The 22,684-nt window shown below is 42.6% G+C and overlaps 2 protein-coding genes across 8 annotated transcripts in view; one reads left to right on the top strand and one right to left on the bottom strand.

Annotated features, from left to right (window-relative positions):
* Positions 1–3,881, top strand: part of DENND4A (DENN domain containing 4A) — a 56,832-nt gene extending 52,951 nt beyond the window's left edge. For all 4 annotated transcript variants that reach the window (XM_055815476.1, XM_055815492.1, XM_055815470.1 and 1 more), the window contains one exon: positions 50–3,881. In XM_055815476.1, the coding sequence (XP_055671451.1) occupies positions 50–186 (137 nt within the window). In that variant the 3' untranslated portion in view covers positions 187–3,881. The remainder of the gene's footprint in view (positions 1–49) is intronic.
* Positions 2,958–22,135, bottom strand: SLC24A1 (solute carrier family 24 member 1). 4 transcript variants are annotated; one of them, XM_027783381.2, is made up of 11 exons: positions 21,970–22,135; positions 21,412–21,533; positions 19,337–20,399; positions 17,488–17,547; positions 16,375–16,483; positions 10,374–10,460; positions 8,417–8,514; positions 7,563–7,763; positions 7,109–7,198; positions 6,069–6,235; positions 2,958–5,428 (listed from the first exon to the last, which is right to left on the bottom strand). In XM_027783381.2, the coding sequence occupies exons 3-11, from the start codon at positions 20,252–20,254 to the stop codon at positions 5,179–5,181; spliced, it is 1,980 nt and encodes a 659-aa protein (XP_027639182.1). In that variant the 5' UTR covers positions 20,255–20,399; positions 21,412–21,533; positions 21,970–22,135; the 3' UTR covers positions 2,958–5,178. The 4 variants fall into 4 exon arrangements, with proteins under 4 accessions (XP_027639182.1, XP_027639185.1, XP_005235150.1 ...); XM_027783384.2 differs by lacking the exon at positions 21,412–21,533 and having other exon boundaries at positions 19,337–19,493; positions 19,872–20,399; positions 21,970–22,134; XM_005235093.3 differs by lacking the exon at positions 21,412–21,533.
* Positions 22,136–22,684: the final 549 nt, after the last annotated feature.

The raw sequence follows: 22,684 nt of genomic DNA, 5'->3' as shown, positions 1-22,684 counted from the left end.
TGTGGTTTTAAGAACAGTATATAGAAGGGTTTTTTTTCTATTTCTGCAGATGCTTTTGACAGAGAGTACAAAATGGCTTATGATCGTCTCACAGCTAATCAAGTGAAGAATACTCATAATTGTGATAGACCACCAAGTACTGGAGTGATGGAATGCCGAAAGATTTTTGGAGAACCATATCTTTAAATATACCTAGATATAGAGGTGATACCTATGACGTATACCTGTGTAAAATAACCACTTCAGTCACAAGGAACATCTCAGTCTTCAGTGTTCAAGAACATATGTATGAACATACTGTGGTGGAAGGCCTTGGAAAAACTAGGCCTGTCTGCAGTTGTGGAAACGGGCAGAGTGAGAAATGGGCCAAATATTATTTCCCTTGTCCTTTCTGCAAATCAGTGTGTAGAAAGGAAGATTCTAAACAAAATCAGTTCTCTAACTTGGGACAATATATTATAGTTCCCTTCTTAAAAAAAAAAAAAAAATAATAACAGGTGGACAGAAACAATGCACTGAAACTAATGTGAGCGAAGTAAATTCTTCAAAATCTATTGTTTACATAGAATATTCATGATGTTATGAAGAGCATACAAAGTTGTATTATACATATTTTAAATTGTTTATAGTAAGTTGATATTTTTTTAATTTTTTTAAATTACTGGAGTGAATTTTAAATGGACTTGCTGCATAAGCAATACAGTGCTTATTTTTTTTGCAGTACACTGCTATTTATAGTAACTCGTCCAGTTACTTTTTGAAGAGTGATTTGTTTTTAAAGCAGAAAATGTTAACCTTCACCTAGACAGTACCCTAGATACAGGATTTCTCTCATGCACACATGGAAAATGTGTTACCACAGCAATCAGAAGGAAGGTATGGTAAGCTTCTGTAAAAACTCTTTAACGAACACACTGATGTCTCTGTAAAACACTTCTGTAGAAACCTCCTGTTCCTCTCCTGTTCCTTTCACTCCTCACTCCCTAGTAAAGAGAAAGCATATTGAAGAGTCCTACAGATTATGTTATGGAATCAGTCCATCTCAGCTGTTAGTATTTGTTAATGTGACCTCATTACAGATGTAATACAAAGCAAATGACAGCCTGCAAGAGGTTCTTCATAAACATGCAGTGTTCAGAGTCTTGGTGGATGTGTTTGAAACACACTAAATATGACACGTACATAATGCTAATCCAAAGCTTTTAACTAAAGTACATACAGCAGACTTGCTACAGGGAATATATAGGGAATGTAACTTATTGGGGCATATTGTGCATAATTAAATGTACTTAGAATGTTTGGTCTCTCTTTCACAGGCAAAACTAACTTTTCTTTTTTTCTGTGAAGAAAAGCGCTATGTCAGTCCTTGTGGTGGAGTCATGGCTTTTCACTCATGTTTTCTTGTTCTAGAGATTTAAAAAAATGTTCTGTGCTTTCAGTCACATAGCAACTCCTCACCAGAAGGTAGGCTACAGAGAAAATATCAGAAGTCTTGTTATGGAGGTGGGAAAACAGACATTGAATTGTATAGAACACCCTAAACCAGTTAAACCATGCTTTAACAAACAGCTTTATTTTAAGTAATGTTAATGTGTTTCCAATTCTAATTTCTTTTAGTTGTTGCTGTTACAATACTTCTAAATATTCAGCTGTTAAATTAGATTTTATATTTTGGTCTGCCTACCAGCAGATATTTTTAAAAATCTGTTTAGTTTGCAAGTGTAATAATACAGCAATATTTAGTTAGGCAGAAAGGAGATAAACTTTTTAAAGCTCACATTTACTTTATTAAATGAAATAGTGAGCCTCTTAAAGGCTTAGATGAGAAGCGATGCTGCTATGAAGCTCTATGTAACCTCCTCCCAGACCTCTGTAAAGTAGTAAGAAGGTGCTGCCCTAAGGAGAAAGGATTTAAAATTTTTAGAGCTGCGGGTATGTGCTGATGATAATTCCAAGATGCAGTCTTGTTGGATACAGCTTTCATTGGGTAATACCTCTTCTCTAATTTGCTGCTAATTATGTAGCTGACCTTTTTGAAAGCATCCTACACACACCCTGAGGTGAAGCTAGCAATGCTACACTTACCAACATTTTTCACATTTAATTTATTTTAACATTTTGTGATGCTTTCTTTTGTACTGCCACGCTTGTAAAGTATTCTTCATGCATGAAATATAGCTACTTTTTTCACCCAAGTATGTGGTAAGCAGTGTGTCGGTGTAGGGTGGATACATACCCCCTTCATCCTTCTGAGCTATTGTGAAAACACCACGTTATTTTTTAACATACTCATTGTAAGTACCTATTAGTGTGCGTGTATGGCTCTGTACAGTAGGTACGCTGTATTTACCAAGTAAAAGTTGCATACAGTAGTTGCTGTGTGTATAAACTCACACATGTTTGCACCGTGTACAAGGTAGTGATGCGAGCTCTTTGCAGTTCTGTTGCCCATGCCATTTCCCACTTGGGGCAGCCACTGTTTTATAGGACCTTCAAGCCGTGAAGGAGGGCAAGTGCTTTTTCCAGAGCTGCTGTGGTGTGTTAGAGGTACTGAGCTATGAAGGAAGCTTCACGCTTCCTATTTTAGTCTGGCTGAAGCGACTGAGCCTGGTCTCTAACCACCCCTCACTTACTAGGACGTAACACTGCATCTGCGTGTGCTAGCACAGGAAGAGATGCACCACTTGTAACACGTGGCCCACTTTCTCCATCCTAGTCCCAGCTTTGTTATAAGTACTTCCAGCTGTCTTTGGACTTACAAAGCCAACAGGTTTGCCACTTCATTCAGATATCCCAACAGTCCTGCCAGTATTTCAGAGGAGTATATAGTGTACCATGGAAAGGATTGTATATGCATCCTTCAGACAAACAATTTCCCTGTGTCCTTGCATCCTCAGAGTGGCGCTCCTGAAGCATTGCTGGCGTTTATTTGGGTGTGCTTTTAAATTACTGTATCATGTAGTAGTTCATCAAGTGAAATCATTATACCTAATGAATTGTTTCATAAAGTCTGTTGCAAGTCAGTCCACTGTAGAAGTACTATAATAAAATATAGTTGGAATAGTGATATACTTCAAGTGGGAAATTTTTCCTCATTCAAGTCATAATGTTCAAAACGTAGGTCCTGAGGTGGATAATTTTTAAGCGTCATACAATTCAGTGTTGAAACAGTTTTCAAATCTCACTGTCCTTTATTAGAAAAGCAATTTGACTATATTTTCCAGTACCACAAAGATGGATAAATGAAATATTTGAGACGTATTTTCAATTTAAAATTTTGTATGAACTGAATTTTCTCCTTTTGTGTACTAAATAATGCTTACGTCAAAAACCTTAAACAAAGGTTTTACATTTGCAGTGCAATATATATTTTGCTTTATGTATGGTTCCACTGGAATAATTATTGGAGATGAAATACTTAAATGTGAATAGAAATTGTGCTGTTTCTCTGACACTGCTAACTGTTTCCCATTTTGAGAAGGTTTGCTGTTGGTACAGTTACAGCCTGATGAATTAGACCTCCACTGGCAAATTAAATGATTTGTAACCCGAGAAAGAGAAAATTCCTGCATGTAAAATCTTTGTATAACAAACGGGAGATGCAAATAGTAATAGAGAGGGGTATTTCTGGATATTATCTCACTGGGATTTAAAAATGGTACTTCGTTAGTCTGCAAGCAGCACTTTTTAAATGAATGGTTGTAGATTTGTAAATATGTAATGTTTAAATTTTATTTACCAAAAACCAGTATGTTGGATGTTTGCTTTGGTTTGTAGTTCCTTCAAAATATGCAAAGTCAGTGTTCACAATGTTAAGGTTTTTTTCTGTCTCATCCGAAAAAAGAAGTTTTACAGTGAGTCAATAAAAAGCTTAAAACCTATCCTGTTATTTTCATTAACGTTTTATTAGATGGCTGAGAATGACAAATGTCTGCAACTCTGAACTAGGTTGTTTGCTCACATGAGGCATTGTTAACAATAAACCTTTCAGGTTTGTTGATAGTTGATGTCAGTGGCATTTTTTCATAGTGGTTATGTAGAAGACAGGGCTAACTACATGAGTTAGTGCTGGATATAATAATCTGTAAATTTCAGAGATTAGTGTCGGGATGAAAACAAGACTCAAGGAGTTCAACTTCTTGCAGTATTTCTGATTCCTGGTTTTTATTTGTTTCTGATTTCTGGTTTTTATTGGTGGCAATGTGATATTCTAACCCCAGATATGTTTAGCCTCATTACAGTAAGATGTAAATCCGTGTGACATCACACTTGTACTGGTGGCACTTGGTGTAAATTGTAGGGATTGTATTGCAAGATCAGGTACAGATTTAAAAGGGGCCGTACGGGTAGCTTTCAGGATTGCTCCGCAGCTCTCAAATCCTGTGTTCTTCTGCATGCAGAAATAACTCTTACTGCTTTGCTTTTCCCTTGAAAACCGTAGAATTCCATTTCCCATGGTCTTAAGAGGGCCAGCAAAAAGCATTTCCCCTGAAGCGCATCACGTTGTTCTGTGTACGCTTTCCTGGAGCACCAGCTGCGTGTGCTTTATAGTGGCATTCACGGAAAGGATGAAAACTACCTCTGCACAGGGGAGTCATGGCAAACAAGCTGTAGCACAAACGGTGGGAACTGCTGTGCTCTCTGCTTATATGCAGTTTGAGGGAGTTCACTTCGGAGATGCAGAATGCGTGCCTACCCAGTGATTTTAAGCAGAGTAGTTGTCTAAAGACCTCTACGGTGTGCCTTATTCCATTCCGCCTGAAGTACCATTCATTGATTTCGGCGAGTTTGGGCAGTTTAAGTAGTTTAGACTGTGTTCCTGAAAATATTTCTAGAGTGAGTAAATATTGTGTGCTGAAAATCAGGTCCATTAACTTGAGGGAATCAACCATGCGTGAAAACTTCATGCATCTATATCCTGTCAGCCTTTCCGTGAATGCCTAAACATGTATGTTGTTTGATACCGGCCACTTCATTATCTGATCTTTCCTGATCCTGAAGAAAAATAGTAGAGGCTGACATACCACTTGAATTTTTTTTTTTATTAGTATGTTAAAGATACTTTATTCTCAGTAAGTTTGTTATAATTCTGGTTGCTTTTTTTCAGTAGAACAATTGCTACCTTAAATCCCTTTTGATTCTGATGTCTGCTTACATACAGCCTGGAGCATCCAAATGTCATACAGATACTGGGCAGGATATTATCTTGTCTTCTAACATCACACTGATGACCAAGAACACAAAGTAAAGCGCAAACATAGTGAAACCCAGTAGTTTGTTCATTTTCCATTTACATGAAGCAATTGAGATAATCACAAATAGGAGCATGAGAAAAAGGAGAACAATTGCACAAAACAAACCATTGCTACTGACTGCAACTGGACTGAGCCCATTGAAGACAGAATAAAGGAACCAAGGAACTGGCAAACTGCAAGTAAAGGAAAAGTAATTGAAACAAATGTTCTAAGGCAGTTCATTTTCTGCATTGTAACTAAGCAATTTTTCCAGACTGTTACAGAAAAAAAATGCATGATTGCATTCAGTATAACTTAGCATAAATCTAAAACTGATGTTGTTCACGTCAAAAACTGCATTTGGATAATACTTGCGCTATTATAATGCAATCCAAGAATCTAAAAGGGGTTTTACAATAATACCTATGAATTAAGTGTCTTAGCAGGCTATAATAAAGAAATAGGTCTGCATACTTTATTGATGAAAGATACAGGTGTAGCTACGGAGCCTTGATTGCACAGGATCTGAATGGCTCTGGGTGACTACAGATAAGTATCCTGTCTGTGAATCTTTGATGTTACCCAAAGATTTGTTGCATTTTTATCTTGAAAAAGCAGTAATTTTCTGTTGATTCAGAATTGGGTGGAAATGGTGGACTGACATATAAAAATCTGTGTTTCATGGCTGGGTTAGGCTTAAAAAAAAAAGGCAACTGGTTGCCCAGCTGCCTGTCATTTAATTACAGCTACGACAAAATTAAGACCATGTTTGAAATACACCTAGCTTTGTGTTTCAGAAGAAATGCAGCTTTTAGGATTGAACCGAATACTCACCCAACAGTGATGTCGAAGATATTGCTGCCTACGGAGCTGGAGACAGCCATGTCACCTAAGCCTTTGCGTGCAACGATGACACTGGTGATAAGGTCAGGGATTGATGTTCCTGCTGCCAGTATAGTTAACCCCATAATTTCCTCTGATATCCCAATTGTTTCACCAACCTAATAAACACAAAGAAAGTTGGGTAGGACTGTTAGCTTTGGAATGTGGAATTTAATTGCTCTCTGCAGTCTTTTAGGTTTTGTGCCGTATTTGAGTTAAAATATTCTGAATCCCCTTAAAGATGGTAGCATTTTTCTGCTTTACAGGATAAAAAGTTAAATTTAGTAGTGTACATTGATCTCTGATTTGTTCTGTAGCATAGGGCACCTGATCACTTGATCATCTGATCTTAGTCTTGCCAAGACTAAAAGCAAGGTCAGGTTGGTTACAGCGCAACTCCTCTGCCTGAAGTTCACCTCTTCTGGATGTCTTCTGCCTCTCCAGATTTAACATCAGCTGTCTTAAGATGTGAGAGCTTAGGGAAATGACAGCCTGTGGATTTATAGCATGATCCAGCTGTACTGCAAATGTGCAGTAGATCACTAAATACAAATTGTGGGTGTGATTTTTACAAGATGCAAGTATTATTTCCCAGAATACCAGGTGAACATTAAGGCAGTGGGAGTTGAGATCATTTAGCAGCTTCCAGAACCTGTATTTTCCTAGAATTTCAATTAAGGGGTAATTATGTTCTGCACAGAATCATTCATCAATGAAGAGGCAGTATTAAGACAAATCTTGATGGCACTTTTCCTTTCACAGATGCACAAATTCCCTTGGAAGCTCTCAAAAAAGAATGACTCTTTGTCAAATTGAAAAGAATGAAATTGAAAATCCCCTTTTGGGTTCTAACAAAACAAAGTTTCTACTATTTTGATGGATGACTGCAGCTGTAATTCATCAGATAAAATGCCACAGCAACACTGTTCCCTCTCTCTCCGTATACTTGTTCTGAAATAGTCTTGTTTGCAGAGAGAAAATAAACCCCTCACCTGGTGAGCCCACCACACCATGAGGTAAGAGAATACAGCAATCCAGATGATGGATCCAAAAAATGTGATGACAAAGAATTTTTTGGAGTCCTGTTAAAATCATGTTTGAAAAGAAAGAAAAAAAAGAAGTTTCAGGAAAGTTAACAATCTCCGATGAAGAGTATTCACTTGAAACACTTCACTGCAATCAATTGTTTTAACCTGCTCTCTCTAATTGCATTTGGTTTTTGTCAGCTTGATTAGATGACCAGTGGTTGCTAGTCTTTTGTGGCTTATTAAATTCAGTCTCTGGAACTATGCTGTGCTGCAGCTGAGGATCCTCTCCCTCTCCCTGCAGCATTAACAGCACTTATGCAAAGACTAAACATGGAAAAATAGAACTGGTGACTCTTGCTGAGAGGAAATCTATAGTTCAGTTAATGAATCCAGTAGCAGAAGGAAGATAGATTCTTACTGGGTTTCTAACGTCGGGCAGGGTGCTCCAGAGAGGAAAGACAATGGGAAAGAGGAAAAGGTAAATGGCTTGTTTTTTCCTAGTTTCTGGCCATTCAAGAGATAATGGCTCGTCGTTTTCATCATCATCTGTGCTGTCATCATCACTGTCTTCCTCACTCCCAGAGCTGCTGTCTTCTGAGGTGTCACTGTCTGATGAGGACTGTAGATCAGGGTGGGGGGAAAAAACAAACAGTATGTTTTCACACTACCAAGTTGCTGCACAGCAGCATGGCCTTGCCTGGGCAGAGGACACATTTGTAATGTGGCTGAAGGCAGCCACAGCCTCGGTCTTGCTATTGTGGGACAAAATCCAGGTGTGCCCTAGCTGGGTGCCTGTGTATTATGTTAACCAATCTATATCCGTTAACTAGAATGAACTTTTAGATGGGTTTTTGACACAAATGCAGCATTTACTGCGCATCGTTGAAAAATCTTTTCTTGTCAGAACAGCTAAATCACATTGACTGAAAGGAGGGATTTGGGAAATAAACCAGAAACATCTACTGGTGAACCCAGGACAGGCAGACGCTCATATCTTCCCTTGTGTTGGAGTATCCATGGGACCTCTGAAGAGTGACTTGAGAAAATACTACATAGTGTTAGTTGGTGTGGCGTTTGGAGCTGATTTATGTTTGCAAGCTGAAATGTTTCAGCTAACACTTTAACATATCTTACTGCTACACATGCAGTCTATTTATAGTTGCCAGTTAGGGGAAATGGGTTGGGTCCTATCCCAAAAGCTCTAGAGAGGGAAGGAGTACATACGAAGTTTGGTCTGGACTGAGCGCTTGCTGCTTATGGTACTTTCGATACCTGTCCATCTTGCGGTGCATCTGCCTTCTGTTTGTCTTTTCTGGGTTCAGAGTCACTGGCAGGAGTTACTTGAATGGTGTTTGGTGCTGCCTTTTCTGCTAAAAGTGATAAGAAGCAGTACTGGTTTCAGTCACCTTAGCATCAGGTGGTCGCCTTCCCCTTGATCAGCAGGGAGGTTTGAGTTTTTCCTACAAAAATTTGTGGCATTTCATGTTAAACCTAGTCTGATTGCTTAGGTTTTGTTTGCCCTCTCTGTCTACCATGGATTGCAATCAGTAAAAGCTGGGCAGAATCTGGCCTGCCTGCTGTAGAATGATACCTTGATGGCTCTGTGACCTTCTGTCTGAAACTGCTGTGTGGCACATGCCTAACAGGGAAATGCTAATTATCTGACCTACAACTGATGAGTGTTTCTTTGTTTCATTCTGGATTCTGAAGATCTTATTAAAGCCATCCTTAAAAGCCAGAAAGGATGTAAAGTTTTGCTTCCCTGGTGTTTGGGAGTTTTTTTCTAGTAGAGTATGGCATTCTCCAGGGAACTGATACTCTTCAAGGCTTCTGAGAAATGACAGTTATGTGCTGCCAGACTTTAATTTCTAATCATTTGGAATAGTGCTGACATATACAAGGGAATAACTGCAGTGTCCTCTGTGCTAACCAGCATAGCCAGGAGGAACACAGAAACCTCTGTGCAGAAAAGTAGAAACTCAGATAACCCAGAGCAGAGGGGAGAGGAGAGATTGGCTCACTGCTCTGTCACAGCAAGGGCACCTTTCAGACTGCTGCAATTTAGGTTAAGGGATCCCCTCCACATGGTCAAGCTTGTAAAGTCAGTAGGATCATATTATCCCATGAATTGCACCTGGATGGGGTGTTACAGGGTATCTTGCCCTGAACTGGGTAAGCTGACCCAGTGCAGTGCCTCACAACTGCACTAGGGAGCAAGTCTAGAGGAGAGATTTTTAGAAATGCATGGCTTCAAGGTGTGCCATTTGGGATTTCTGAAACCAGGCCTTCAGCGAGTTCACGTGGGATAATTTCAGCCCAAAGTGTGAAACAGGGCGATAATGTCTTTGGAATGTGCACAGCTCTCTCTATGCACTAACAAAATTTGTGGAACATATCACAGGATGAAAATTCTTGGTTCAGTGGAGTCAACATGGTGTCAGTCACTCACACCAAGAAGGTACTTGTTTCTTAAACCGTGATTTCCCCAAGTTTGGTCTCATTGACATAGGTGAGGCGCAACACTGTGAGGTACTTGGGTGGCTGCTGTACTGCAGCAGGGTGCTTGTGGAGGTGTCACCTTCCACACGAAAGTTTGCTTGTTTTTCAAAATCTCTAGCCTCACTGACAGCACAGACCCAGGTTGTAGCATGGCCAGCTGCTGCCTCTGAATCAGCTCAGGAAGCCTGTGTACCAGCAGGATATAGAAAAATACAAAAGCTATTAAAAGGGAGGATGCACAGACCCTTAGAATTGATATAGGCAAAGTCAGTGTGGCTTTTCTCTCTGGAGGAATCTTTTGTGCTCTTCTGCAAGTGTGCCAAACTTCCAAGCTAAAATGAAAGTACTTTGTTTTAACGAACACCTCATTTGCAAGGTCTACCAAAGACCAGCAGTGTGGCAGCACCCAACTGCTGCCTGTAATGGCCTGATTTCCCCTCTTCCACCCTTCTGGTGGCAATTTATGCTACATCCTTGTAGCGCTTTCTGTTTGGATGCTATCTCACTAACCACTCCTAGGCTCCTGTGGGGATGGTTTTTATTGCCCACTGTTAGTGTATATCGATTGATTTCTGCTGCATTATTATAGCAGCCATCTGTGACCAGCAATAACAGAAAATTTGTGTTAGACCATAGTGTTTCTTTGCCAGCCCTTGGGTGTCGGGTGCTGGGAAGGTGAGGGATTGCAGCACACAACTAGGCAAACAGCACTGACTCTTCTTGCACTCACCTTCTGGTTTTGATCCTTGTCCAGCCAGAGTCTCTACTTTGGCCTTGGCTATGTGGCTCAGGATGTCAACCCTGTCTTTAAATTTTGCTGTGGGTGAGAAGGATGCGTTCATCAGCAGCTGCCAGCTATGCAAAGGCCCCCTTTACCCGCCTCCCCCCAACACACACACACTCTTGTCCCTTTCCTCTTGCACGGGTTGCAGTCAGCACTGACTTGTGAGTCACCTTTCTGGCTGTGGCCCTGGATTCTGGCTGCCGCTTGTTGATCATAGCTGTTACATTTAAATGCTTAGTACTATGGCAATTATGCCAGCAGTCTGACATGGAACCGATACTTTCATATTTAAAAGAGAATCAAGAGGGAATGGAAATCTTTTCCAGTTCAGTAATACAGAGGATATCTGTACTTCATAGGAAGCAAATGCAGAAAGAACAGAGGAGCAGTTTCAATGCAATATCATTTTGTTCTAAAAGGGCTGTTGATTTTTTTCAGGCTAGATTGTGTGCAAGCTAAAAATGAAAGCTTCCTTCTGACATGTGGCTGTTAAAGAGGCTTTACTGTGCTGCTTGCAGCCTGGCGACCTGATGGTAAGGAAAAATTAAAACCTTTTGCATTCCCATTAACTGGAAAAGTACTGATTTCTCTAAGTACGAATGAGTGTCTCCCCTGCTGGACTTGATTTAAATTCCTGGTATCCAGGTTCAACATGACCCAGGCTACCCGAGAGATCATCTGCACCAGTGCAGTGTCCAGTACTGTATTTCTGGGACTGCTGACTTTCACTGTAAACTATGCTCTGCTCCGCTGAGCTGCTTTATTATTGTTTTACAGTGAGTTGTGAAACAGTGTGCGTGTCTTCAGTTAGATGTTGTGCTCAAATATCTTAACTCCTGCTCTCATTAAAAGTGAGCAAATCATTGGCTCAAAGAAAAGCTTCATTTTGCTCCACTCTATATCCTCTAGTGAGCTGCCTACCCATTGACGTGGGTTGCAGGGTTTGCACGTGGACAGTAGCCACAAGAAATTGGCCATGTTATGCTTGGCTTGTGTGCAGGGCTGTAAATTAATTTCCTCTGAAAGTTTTATCACATCAATTTAATCTACTATCCTGTTGACTATGAAACCAGAACTTGCTGTTGTCTTTTGCCTCAAGGGCAGGCCCTGTCACTTTATTAATCACCATGATACTGAGTTAATATATATAGCAGGTCCGAGGCCTTGAGCCCTGCAGGCAGATTCTGATCTGAACCTTGTGAAAATCAGTAGACTCTGGTATATGTCCAATAACTGGGACCAGCTCAGACATTAAGGACTCTGGGGTGATTCCTGTTACCATCTGACAGAAACATTTTTCACCAACTGGGATTTCCAGTGAACATTAGAATGGCTGGACAGAGATGAAACAATGAGCTCTTCTCCATTAGAAGGCTGGCTGGGACTAAGGAGCCTGACTCTTCCATGCTCCTTGTCAATATTGAAGCCTACCATGGGGAATGTGAAGCGCTTTGCTTCGTTCCCTTCAGCTGATGCTCAACATAAGCATACCCATTGGTGCAGGACAATGAAGAGGTGACCTTTTGCTCCCAGTCTGCTCTAACCACTGTGCAATGCATCTTTCTGTTCAGCTTTTCCCAGAAGCTATTGCAAAAGCTTCTGTCAGCAGGGTCAGGGCGGTCAGGCTCAGCCTGAAAGAGATTATATAAATTCAAGCCCCTGGCTTCTTGCCCTTCCCTAGGCTGCAGGCTGTGAGCGCCAACCTGAGCGATGCCTGTGAGCATCTCTCTGTCAGGATAAACAGATTAGGTCCAGGCCACTATCCAGTTCTCATGAGATCAGCCTCATTTAAAAAGGTGTTAATTCCTCTGACACGCAATTCATGCAGGGTGGGCTGAGGCTGGAGGAAGAGCTGGCTATAAGCTGGCAAGATCTGCAGGTCAGCATGGGGAGGAAGGATATCTGTCAGCTCAGCCCTTGCTAGTGCTGGGGATTAGCTGAGCAGGGCAGGGTGCTGGCTGTTTCAGCAGCCAGGGCAGGGTGCTGTGGGTGCTGCGCAGCCCTGGGTGCTCAGCCCTCACTCAGCAGTGCAGTCCCTGGGGTGTTCACTGCTGGTAACTGCCCCCTGGTCTGAAAGCCCATCACACAGGACATGCCTGTGGCCAGGGGCCCTGAGATGCTCTTCAGGAAAATTCCTGTCCTGTGGATTGACAGCATCCCGACTGGATTTAAGGTGGCAGCTGAGCTTCTACCTTTGTTTAGCCCTTATGTTTAATCAATTCTTTGGCACTAATATTTAATCTAAAAGGACTAACTTACAACATGAACAGCAGGAAGGATTTTTTTTCTTTAAAATTTGGCATGAACCTGGAGGATTTGGAAATTCTGCTGTCTAAAAGTAGAAGTAAAAAAAATAATCTCATGATTCCTTTTGCCCCTTTGTATCATAATTCTCTTAAAACAAGTCATTGAATGCTAATGAAACAAGGAGAGGCTGTAGCTGCTTTCAGTCTTCTAGCTCAGCTCTAGCCTGCAACGCTGCCTGCTGCTCTGTTCTGGTCTAATTTCCTAAATCGTTAGCTTGTTAACTGGGGCATACTGAGGGTAGACAGCTCTGACAACCTTGCTGCTGGAGCCTTTTTCTTCATTTAAAAGTAGGCTTCTGTCTTCTTCCTTGTGTGATGAGAGTTCAAAGAATAATCCAATGGTAAAACTGGAGATTCGGAAATGAGAACGTTCCTCAGTCTTTCCAAAATCCTTCCTCCCTTTAATTCCCCAGCAGTTCCCTCTGGTGTCTAACTTTAAAAGATCTCACGCTCTGCTTCTACACGCTTCCAGAGAAAGTGGGGAAAACACCAAAGTTGCTAGAAATTCCTCATTAAAACGAAACAAAACAAAAAAGGCACTTTGAAAATAAAAGCTTCTGTCAAAAACATAATTGAGGATGCAGTGTAAATGTTAGAACATCTAAGTAAACCACCTAGTCTCCTGTAGACAGAGGAGAAGACTTAAGTAGTGATCCCTTCCTAATACAAGGAAAACCAAACATTCTGAACTTAATCCACTGTTCAAATGAGAAATTCTGTTTCACACAAGGGGCATAGCATTAGAAACAGTGAAACAAAGTTTGTATTTCAGATTTCTACTGTATTTCTAAGTTCTCTGCCTCTGCAGAGATCTGGGAGTTAGTTCTGGAGGCCCAGTGCTGCCAATTTTTCCACATTTTGGGCCTTGCTGCTCTGAAGCTGCTTCTGTGCTGCCCAAATAAAATGCAACTGCAGCAGAAAGAAGGAAACCCTACAGAGATCTTAATTTCAGTAGGTTAAGTTAGGAACTGCTGAGCAATAGTTGGCAACCTTTTTCTTTTGTAGAGTGTTCTTTACCACAGCCTCTAAGTGCTGATGCTACAGGCATTGGCAAGAAGGAACCAAGGACCCTTGAGGAAAGATAAATTGCTTTGGGATCATCTTTTATGTTGCAACCTAATTACAGAAATGTGTCTGGTACAGACAGTGCTGCCCATGCTGCAAAGAGGACCTTGCTGGTGATCAGTGGGAAGCAGGCACCCAGCTGTCCCAAGGGTACCAAAGGGCTGCAGCACTAATAACACAAATGCAGAGCTTGCAGACCTGATATGCCTTGGTGGGTTCAGATTCTTTTTCAGTCATCCTGGGGAAGTCACTTGATCTTTTTGGCCAAGATCTTCAAGGCACTTAGGTTTCTCAGTCCATTCATAAATGATTCATTTTCTCCAGACTCCCTTTCTTTAGGGATAAATTTATCAGGGTAGGGATGCACAGGACCTTGGACACTGGCTCCTTGATTTTGAGTGCTGTGCTGTCATAGCATCGGTAACTTTCTTCATGGGTACCTTTTCTAAGGAGCTGTCTCTGTTCCGACAGTGTTGAGCGGAACAGGCATGTACCTGGGGCAGATTAACCTCAGTGGCATTATTATAGTAAATGGTCTAAGAAATAACAACCTTTTAGACAGACTAGCCCATCCTCGCACCATCCCTGCTGTATTAGACTGGTAGTAAGGCTATGTATTAGGTGTATGTGGTCACACTCCCATCTAGTGGCTGCCGCATGCAGCGACAGTAACTTAAAAGTCTGGCTGAAAAGAGGGGAAGTTGTCCTTCAGAGAAGATCCAAACTGCTACCCCCCACCCCTACCCTGCCGCCCCCCAGGCCTGTTTATTCAGTATTCACAAGTCGTGGCAATAACAGCCTCTTTAGCGAGGCTAGTGGCTTACAACCGCATTGAAACCCCCAGCAGCGTATTCTGGGCAGAACTGACTGGGGCAGCACTGGAGTGCTCTCCTTGGCCTGGGATGGCAAACCCAGCACACACACGCACACCTGCCCCCAAGTCCTGCTGAGGTCCCAGGGCTTCACCAGGGCACCAGCCTGGACCAGAAAGCCAGGTGTGTGCTGGCCTGGGATGGGCAGATGCTGCACAAAGACATTTACCTCTGTAAATCCTGTACCTCTGTACAGGAAGGTTAAGGAGGTGCTGGAGGGGTCTCTGAGTGGCAGCACTCCCTCAGGTCTGGCACTTTTTGATGCTAAAGGCAATGGCATGTCCTCTTAGAAGTTTTTTGGTTTATCCTTATGCTTTTGATATCACCTTTTGGGGGGACAGGAGGCAAGGGCAGTAGGGCAAATCCTGATGAGTCTGGCTCTTGTTAGGCTACCATTAGTAACGCCATGGGTGCCTTCATGAAAATTTGTCAAAGCAGACACTTATCTGTCTTTCTGTCCTTATCAAGCCTCCTTTGTTCTCTCCATCAGTTTGTGCAACTGGGATTTTGATCTGGAGAGTCCTTTTTGTAACCTCTGTGATAGACTGAGAGGTGTTGATCTGCTTAGCTTCAATCTCTCTTTGAATGCACAACAGATAATCTCTTTAGAACAAGTAGGGCAGTGGAGGTGCAAGGCATGTGCTGAGCTAGGAAAGAAAACCTAAAAAAACTCTTTTTTAATATGCTTCATCATTTCTTGGAAAATGAACCTCCACACTGTGTTTGGATTAAAGTTGATACAAAGCGGCATGTTACAAGTTTGTGTACAAAGACCCTGGGTGCATCTGAAGATGTGGCTTCTTTGCACCCTGGGCAGTTTAAAAGAAGATGTCTTAGTCCTGAGTTGATCAACCCTTGGCCCTGGGGAGCTGCCCCTTGGCTGCAAAGGGCTATGATGATACTGCTGTGTTGCAGGTGGTTTTCAGAGGTGCTTAGTGTTGGTCTAAATCACATACAGATTGGCTTAACCATCATAAATTGGAGCTTGTTGTGTGTTTTAGATCTCAGCTGGGATTTTAACCACTCTCAAAATGGTAATTCTTCAAGGGTTTTAACTTAGTTTTCCTCCTCTTCAGATTTATGCCTCGTGAGGGGCTGTGTGCATAGCTGTGGAGGTGTATAGGTAATGAGCTCTCCATGTGTTCGTTTTCCCATTATAAATGAGACTGATAGGTTGAGCAGCTCTTTCTTGAAAATGCAGTCAACATGGAACGCTACTATTTCAAGACTGGGGTGCAGTATGAGCTAAGAAGATGAAGGAAGATGTGTGACATGCTATGAGGTGGAGGAAGCCAGTAACTCATGTTTGCTGCCCCTGCTATCAGAGAGACAGCAGAAGATGGATGACTGTGGTGATCACCACCACTTGCAGGGACCCCAGCAACAGCAGCTGCTCCACATGCCCTCGTTCCCCCTCATGCAGTAGCTGCCACCACAGCAGTAACCAGTTTGGCACAGGCAAAGTAGATATGTCATTGCCAAAATGTGAGATGTTTGTCCTTGCTGGCCATGTGATCAGAAGGGGTACATCCTGCTGTTGCAGAGCTCCCCCCACCTAACGTTATCTGTGATGCTCATAGCTGCGTTTCAAGGATCAGTTGCTGACCCCCAACACCCTGACATACAAAGGCTGTATTCCCAGATAAACTGCTCCGCGCTCGGGGCTGCAAACCAAAGTCCCGCAGATGTGGAGCATTCACTCACCTTCTGCCAGGGGGTCCAGGGTGTGGATCATGAGCTGGAAGATGGTGCTGCGCATTTGAGAGTTGTGAAGGGAGGCTGAGCTGCTGCCTCGCTGTAAGGCTGTTGCAGGCTATGGGAAGGTACAACGCACCAGTCAATAACAATTTCCTCCTCAAAACATCTCCACCCTTGGTTTGCCTCTGCCCTGAGGATGTGTTTAGATGGAGGCTGATCTCCCCAGCCCAAGGAGCAGCCTCAGCATGGATTTTAAACAGCCTCTGTGCTCAAGTTCACAGGATGGCTGTCAGCACCGACCATTCACAGCAAGAGACGTGATCTTGAGATAGCAGGCCAGCCTGTCCTTAGGTAAATGCAATGGGCTTGCACGGACTCAGCGTCAATACAATGGTGTTATAAATTATAGTAATCAAAGCATCTAGTGCTTTTAATCATAAACTTGTTAGTAACTCTGTAGGTTTATATGCTGTTTTGAGGTAATGCTACAGTCATGTCAGGTGTCCTGACTTAAAACTTGAAAGCTCTGGTGCTCTGTTCTTACAGTCAACACCAGAGTCCCAATGAGCTTTTGAATTAATCAGTACAGGTATGTTAAGTGCACAGAGGAACAAGCGACATCCACATGAGGAAGCTAACACCTGTAACATTACATACATATGCAGCCACCACATCAGATAGGCCTCTCTGTGCAAAGACAAAGGGTCAGCAATTTAACCAGCAGCAGAGGAATGAGCTCTTCAGGGTTTGCTATGGGGAAGGATACGCCCTACTGACCTCTGCTTTGGGAGCCCAGGAGGAAAACTGGCCATGAAACCAGGTAAGAAAAGTCATGCTCTGAATTTCTCTATGGCTGTTTAAAGCGCAGAGTGAATAGCCAAATCTACTCAGGAAGCCTGAGCTGTCTCAGTTTTTATAAAAATTACTTCGAGGACACAACTCAGCCAGGTGTCCTCTTAAGTAAGCTGTGGATATTGTGCCATGTATGCCTAGTTCTTTACGCAAAGTAGGCTTTGGTCCAGGTTTCTTGATATGGAAGACATCTTTATTCATGACGTGACATGGGGAGGGATTCAAAATACAATGAATTCAGATGCCTGTAAATTTGCTTATACTTACATGCAGCTTCCTCCCATCTGCTGGCTTTGTTCCATCATCTGCAACTGCCCCAGTGCTTTTCTGCATGCAAACAAGAACAAAAAGGATTGAACACCACTACCACTTCACCTGCTTTTTCAGGATCTAATGATAGCTCTTCAGGCTACTATCTGTGAGAACGTGAGAAAGCTAATACAATTGACTCTGCATGGATGCTACTGAAAGAGCTGAAGCCACCTGCCCTCCTTAAAACCATGTGGTGTCCAAGAGAAGCAGGATTCTACCTACAGGATTAATCCTTATTGAGGATGCAGGTACCCAGGGGCAGACTCAAATGGTATCTACCATCTGATTCCTGTTGATACAGGCAGCCCCAGACTTCATCCCCAAACATCTGTATCCTTACTCACTTTCTAGCAGAGGCAGAGTGAAGGTTGTTTTGGGTGGTTGTTTTGGGTTTTTTTCCAGCGATCAGCATTACTTCACATACAGTAATTTATTTTTCCCAAGGGTTAGGTCCAGCAGCTCTCTGTCATGCTACTATATCGTAGTGAGAGTTCTCTGTAAACTTAAAGTGCAGGTTGGGGTTTTTTTTCCTTCAGTCTGAAGGGCTGGATTCAATTTGTGATGATTGGTGATGTATGTGTATAGCTGCAGTATCTTGCACATCTATCCCACCAGAATGGAACACATGAGCTTTCAGGACTTCCAGCCACAAGCACTGGCTGAAAGACCGGGAAGAGGAAAGAAAAGCTCTTTCTTGATTCTGCACCACTTCAACTACCCTCACCCCTCTTCCTTTCTTTCCTTAAACTACATAGAGTACCAAGATCAGAAGGGGCAAAGGACACTTGAGTGACAGTGATGCACATCTGACTAGTAAAGCATGCCACTGCCAGAGGACAATTTGAAATCTAGTGGTTTCTGCTTGATGGTTGGCAGTAGCACAGGTCAAGAGGACAAAGAGGTGGTAAGAGAGTTGGGGAGGGACAGAGGAGGAGGAAGTGGGCAGGCACACTCAAAAAGACAAAGTCCCTGGTGTTCTGGAGACCATGTCCTGGCCAAACCTGCTAGTCTGAAAGAGTAGTTGGCCCTGGGGACACCTTCAAATACTGTCTTTGTGTAAGCAGTCAACTCTACCTTCAAAAGACAATGAGTGAAGAGGCCCTGGTCTCAGATCTGGAGTGTGTAGTTACAGCCACAAAACTCAGAGCACCAGCGGCACATAAAACCATCTCTGAGCACACACAGCTGTGGCCAGTGCATGGAAATGGGATTTGGCCATTTCAGTCTTGTTACCAAATGCTGACTGGGAGAGGTGGCAATGGTTGCTGGAGGCTGCCAGATCCCCTTCCGTGCTGCAGACTGGGTAACGAGTGATACCACCAATATGCCAGCAACACGCCTAGCTTCAGAAAGGGAAAAAGAACACTCATCACTCATCTGCAAGAGGCTTGGACAGTGCCTCTTACCAGAAGCCTTTTTTCCCTATGTTCAAAGCAGAATTTATCTAGCCTTGTTCCCAGACTGAGAATGTGTTTCTGCAAGTGCTTTTTTTTTTTTTTTAATTCCTCTACAATAACCAAGTAAGCAAAATCCCACACATCTTTGAAAGTAGATAAGCAACTGCAACTGGTATCTTCAGTAACTGCAAGGTTATAACTCCCTTTTAGTGGTGTTACCTAATTTCTTCGAATCTCTATTATCTAGATTGCATTTCCCTCATTTTATAACCATAATTATTGACCAATACCTGTATTTTGAGGTTTTGTTTGAATATGCAATTTGTGAAGGAGATGATGTTTTGTGTTGTGGTTTACCCTAGAACGAATTATTTCCAACCTGCCCTCTGAACAATAAGGATACCAACCTTCCGTATATGCTCTGCTGATGCTGCCTGCACAGCATTTAGCTTCTTGTTCAGCTCCTGCTTCACCCATTGCTCTAGGTACACGTTCTGTTTCATAGTGAATACGTATGCGGCGTAGGCAGTCAGTAAAAGAAGGCTTTCCCACCAATCAATGACACTGTCTAGGAAAAACAGGATGAGCATCAGTAAGTCTACACAGTAGAATGAGATGTCTCTAAACAAGGGCCACCATGTCAGGTAGAGTATCTCCCTTGAGAAGAGGGCACAGGTGCCAATGACAAAGAGGATATTAAACACTGCTGAGCCCACAATGGTACCGATGCCGACATTGCTGTGTGAGATGAAGACACCTATGAGGGAGGTGAAGAGTTCTGGTGCCGATCCACCTGCTGCCATGAAGGTGGCTCCAGCCACATCTTCAGAGATCTGCAGCTTCTCTGTGATCGCTCCCAAAGCAGGGACAAAATACTCATCACACACTATGGCCAAGGCCACAAATACATACATCATGCCAAAGATGTGAAGTACAACCCACCCTTGCCTGCGTTCTTCCACACTGAATAGGTCCTGGGGATATTCTCCCTTGGACTCGTATGGTGGCTTCTCATCTGGGTAGCTTTCACTGACATTTTCACGCTGTGGTGTTTTATCCACTGATGTAGTGATGGGCACAGTTGGCTCAGGATCCACATACACACATATTTTGGGTGCTGCTGTGATATTGCCTTTTATGGCAGTCTTGTTGCTGGAGAGGTCCCTGGAGGTCACTTTGACAGGGTCCACGGGCCGGGGTGCTGTGTGTGATGCTGCAAGGGTAGAGGGGCTGAACTGGAGCTGATAGAGAGAGAGGACCAACACTATGGCAAGCAAGAAAAAGATTCGGTTCTGTTGTAGCCGCCTTCTCCGTGGCAAATGCATTTCCTAAAGGTTCAAAAATCAGAGCCGTGTCCAGAAGCCACTGAAGACTTCTCTTAATCACCACTTTGCACTTATATCCACCATTGGAGTTTCTCGCTGATCTTAAATATCAGGAGTGAAGCTGCATGACACAAAATGCAGAATCCTGCAAAAGAAAAGCTGGTGTAAAAAACAAAGAATTGCAACTTTCCACCACTGACTGAGTGCTTTTCTGTTCTTCAGTAAAAAGAAATGGACTTAAATGAGTAAAGGCAGATCTAGATTCAGCTTTCAGTCTTTTTTTTTTTTTTTTTAATGACTGTAGGCTATGCTGATTAATAATCAAAGGTTTGGCTTAATAGAAAGGAGTTAGCTGAGACAGTCCAATCTGAGCTGAATTCTGATTCCACCTAATGCCCACATCCAGGAGCTATTAAGGCTTGTGTTTTTACTTGAGTCGAGTAGTTATCCTGTAATATTAAAAACTGGGTCAGTGTTCTGCAGGAGAAGAGGATATGGCTTCTGCTTCTGTCAAGGAACCTGCTTTAAATTGCTGGAAAAGATGATGCTCTGAAGACAAGATCATGCTGTTAAAATCTCCCTCCTAACAGACTAGTTATTCACCTAAGTAACCTCAACAGGAGGATGAAAACTGCTTAATGGTTCCCAGTTATGCTGCTCCATGGCTCTCCAGCCTTGCACTCCCACAGAATGCAAACCGAGCAACAGTGAGATTTTTTCCTTCAGTTTGAAAAGAGCATGAGGCAGACTTGGTAAACCTGAGGGTGCTGAGCATCCATTTGTTTCTATGACTACATCTTTTCAAGCCTTTCTTTAGAAATCAGAACTGGCAAAGTGGAATTGTAATCATACCTTTTATTAGGGGATAATTAGCATATCTTGCATAATTATTTGAATAGCTTTTAGAAAGGGAGAGAAATTGTAAATGCCAGAGTGACAGACAGAGCCTGCAGCTGTGACAGTATGGAGACAGTGATTCGGGGACAGAATTTACCCCCTTCAGCACTGCTTGAATGTTTTACCTTAGAATACCGCTCTTCATGGATATTTCTTTTTCCCCAGCATGGGAATGTTACATTATTCTTGAGCTGGATGTGAATCACAGTTTTGTAAGCCATTCTCAGATAAACTCTTCATGCAAGTTAGCACACACTTACCATCTTGCATAACACCCAGTGAAGTAATCAGCCTAAATTTCTTGCAAGACAGGCATTATTATCTTCTTTTAAATAGTTGGGAAGATCACTAAGGCAACAGTAATAGAGGGTCATGGGAGTACCTAGATAAATAGATGATATAAGCTTTGCTTTTCATATGTTAAAAGAACATAAACATGCATATGGCAGAACTGCATAATATGCATAACACATTTCACATTATTAGAAAAGAAACTTTCCTAACAAAGATAAGAGTAAAAGGAATGACACAGACAGAAGATGTATGCACACACTCCTATTTCCACACTGTTTTTACTTCTCGTCTCCAAAATGAGCTGCTTAAAAGACCTTTTGCAAGTAGAAACATATTCAAAGCTAGGACCAATTGTAAGAGCTCTCCAGCATTTCCCAACACCTGACTACCAGCCTCTTTGTTTCTCTGGCCTTTTAAATGTAGCAGCCTCTTACAAGCCAGCTCCTGATCAACTCCTTTCTCACTGGCTGGACTGTCTCAGTCATAAGAGAGCTGAAGCAATCAAATGAACCTCCACAGTTTACCTTCCAAAGATGCTGTCCAAGAGGAAGAGGAGTACCAAGGGTTGAGCGTAGTGCTGGAAGCTTCTTTGATACTTAGCAGCCAGATGAGAGATGCTGTTGCAGAGAGAGGCAGGTGAAAATGATCCCATTTTCATGATGCCTCTGTTGGCAGAGTTCTAATACAAGAGAGGGTCAAGTGTGAAGGACACATTGCTGGAGGAATAGCTGATCCAGTTTAATACCTGCAGTACCTAAGAAGATTAATTAGTATTGTATAGATTTGGGTCTATCTCTGAAGCTAATATCTTTGTCTGCTACTATAGGTTATTCTCAGTCTGAGGGCAGGCGATTACCTCCATTCAACTATCAGATGAAAGCACCAACTGAGAGACATGTATCATTGTCACAGCACCTAGGGAAGAGAGCAGTGGGGGTAAATCACACTGTTCCTCTGCATGGTGCAGGGGTCACTTGAAACAAGACAACTCGCACATAGCTTCATTTTGAGGCATCTTGTGTGGCTGGCAGACCAGAGAAGCAGCTCTGCTGGCCTTCATCACAATATGAGTCTACTTTGCAACGCCAGAGGGACGTTTAACACTCACTGTCTCCTGGAAAAACATCCCTCAGCTCCTGCACCAGGATCACAGAGGCAGAGGGATGCTGCAGGGCCCCGTGTGCAGGCAGAGCAGCCTGGGGCTGGGGTCAGTGCCCTTCCGTACAGCATGGTGCTGGC

Source organism: Falco peregrinus, chromosome 1 (genome assembly GCF_023634155.1).
Source record: "Falco peregrinus isolate bFalPer1 chromosome 1, bFalPer1.pri, whole genome shotgun sequence".
In the NCBI taxonomy this organism is placed as follows: domain Eukaryota; kingdom Metazoa; phylum Chordata; class Aves; order Falconiformes; family Falconidae; genus Falco; species Falco peregrinus.
This window is presented reverse-complemented; position numbering and strand designations above follow the sequence as displayed.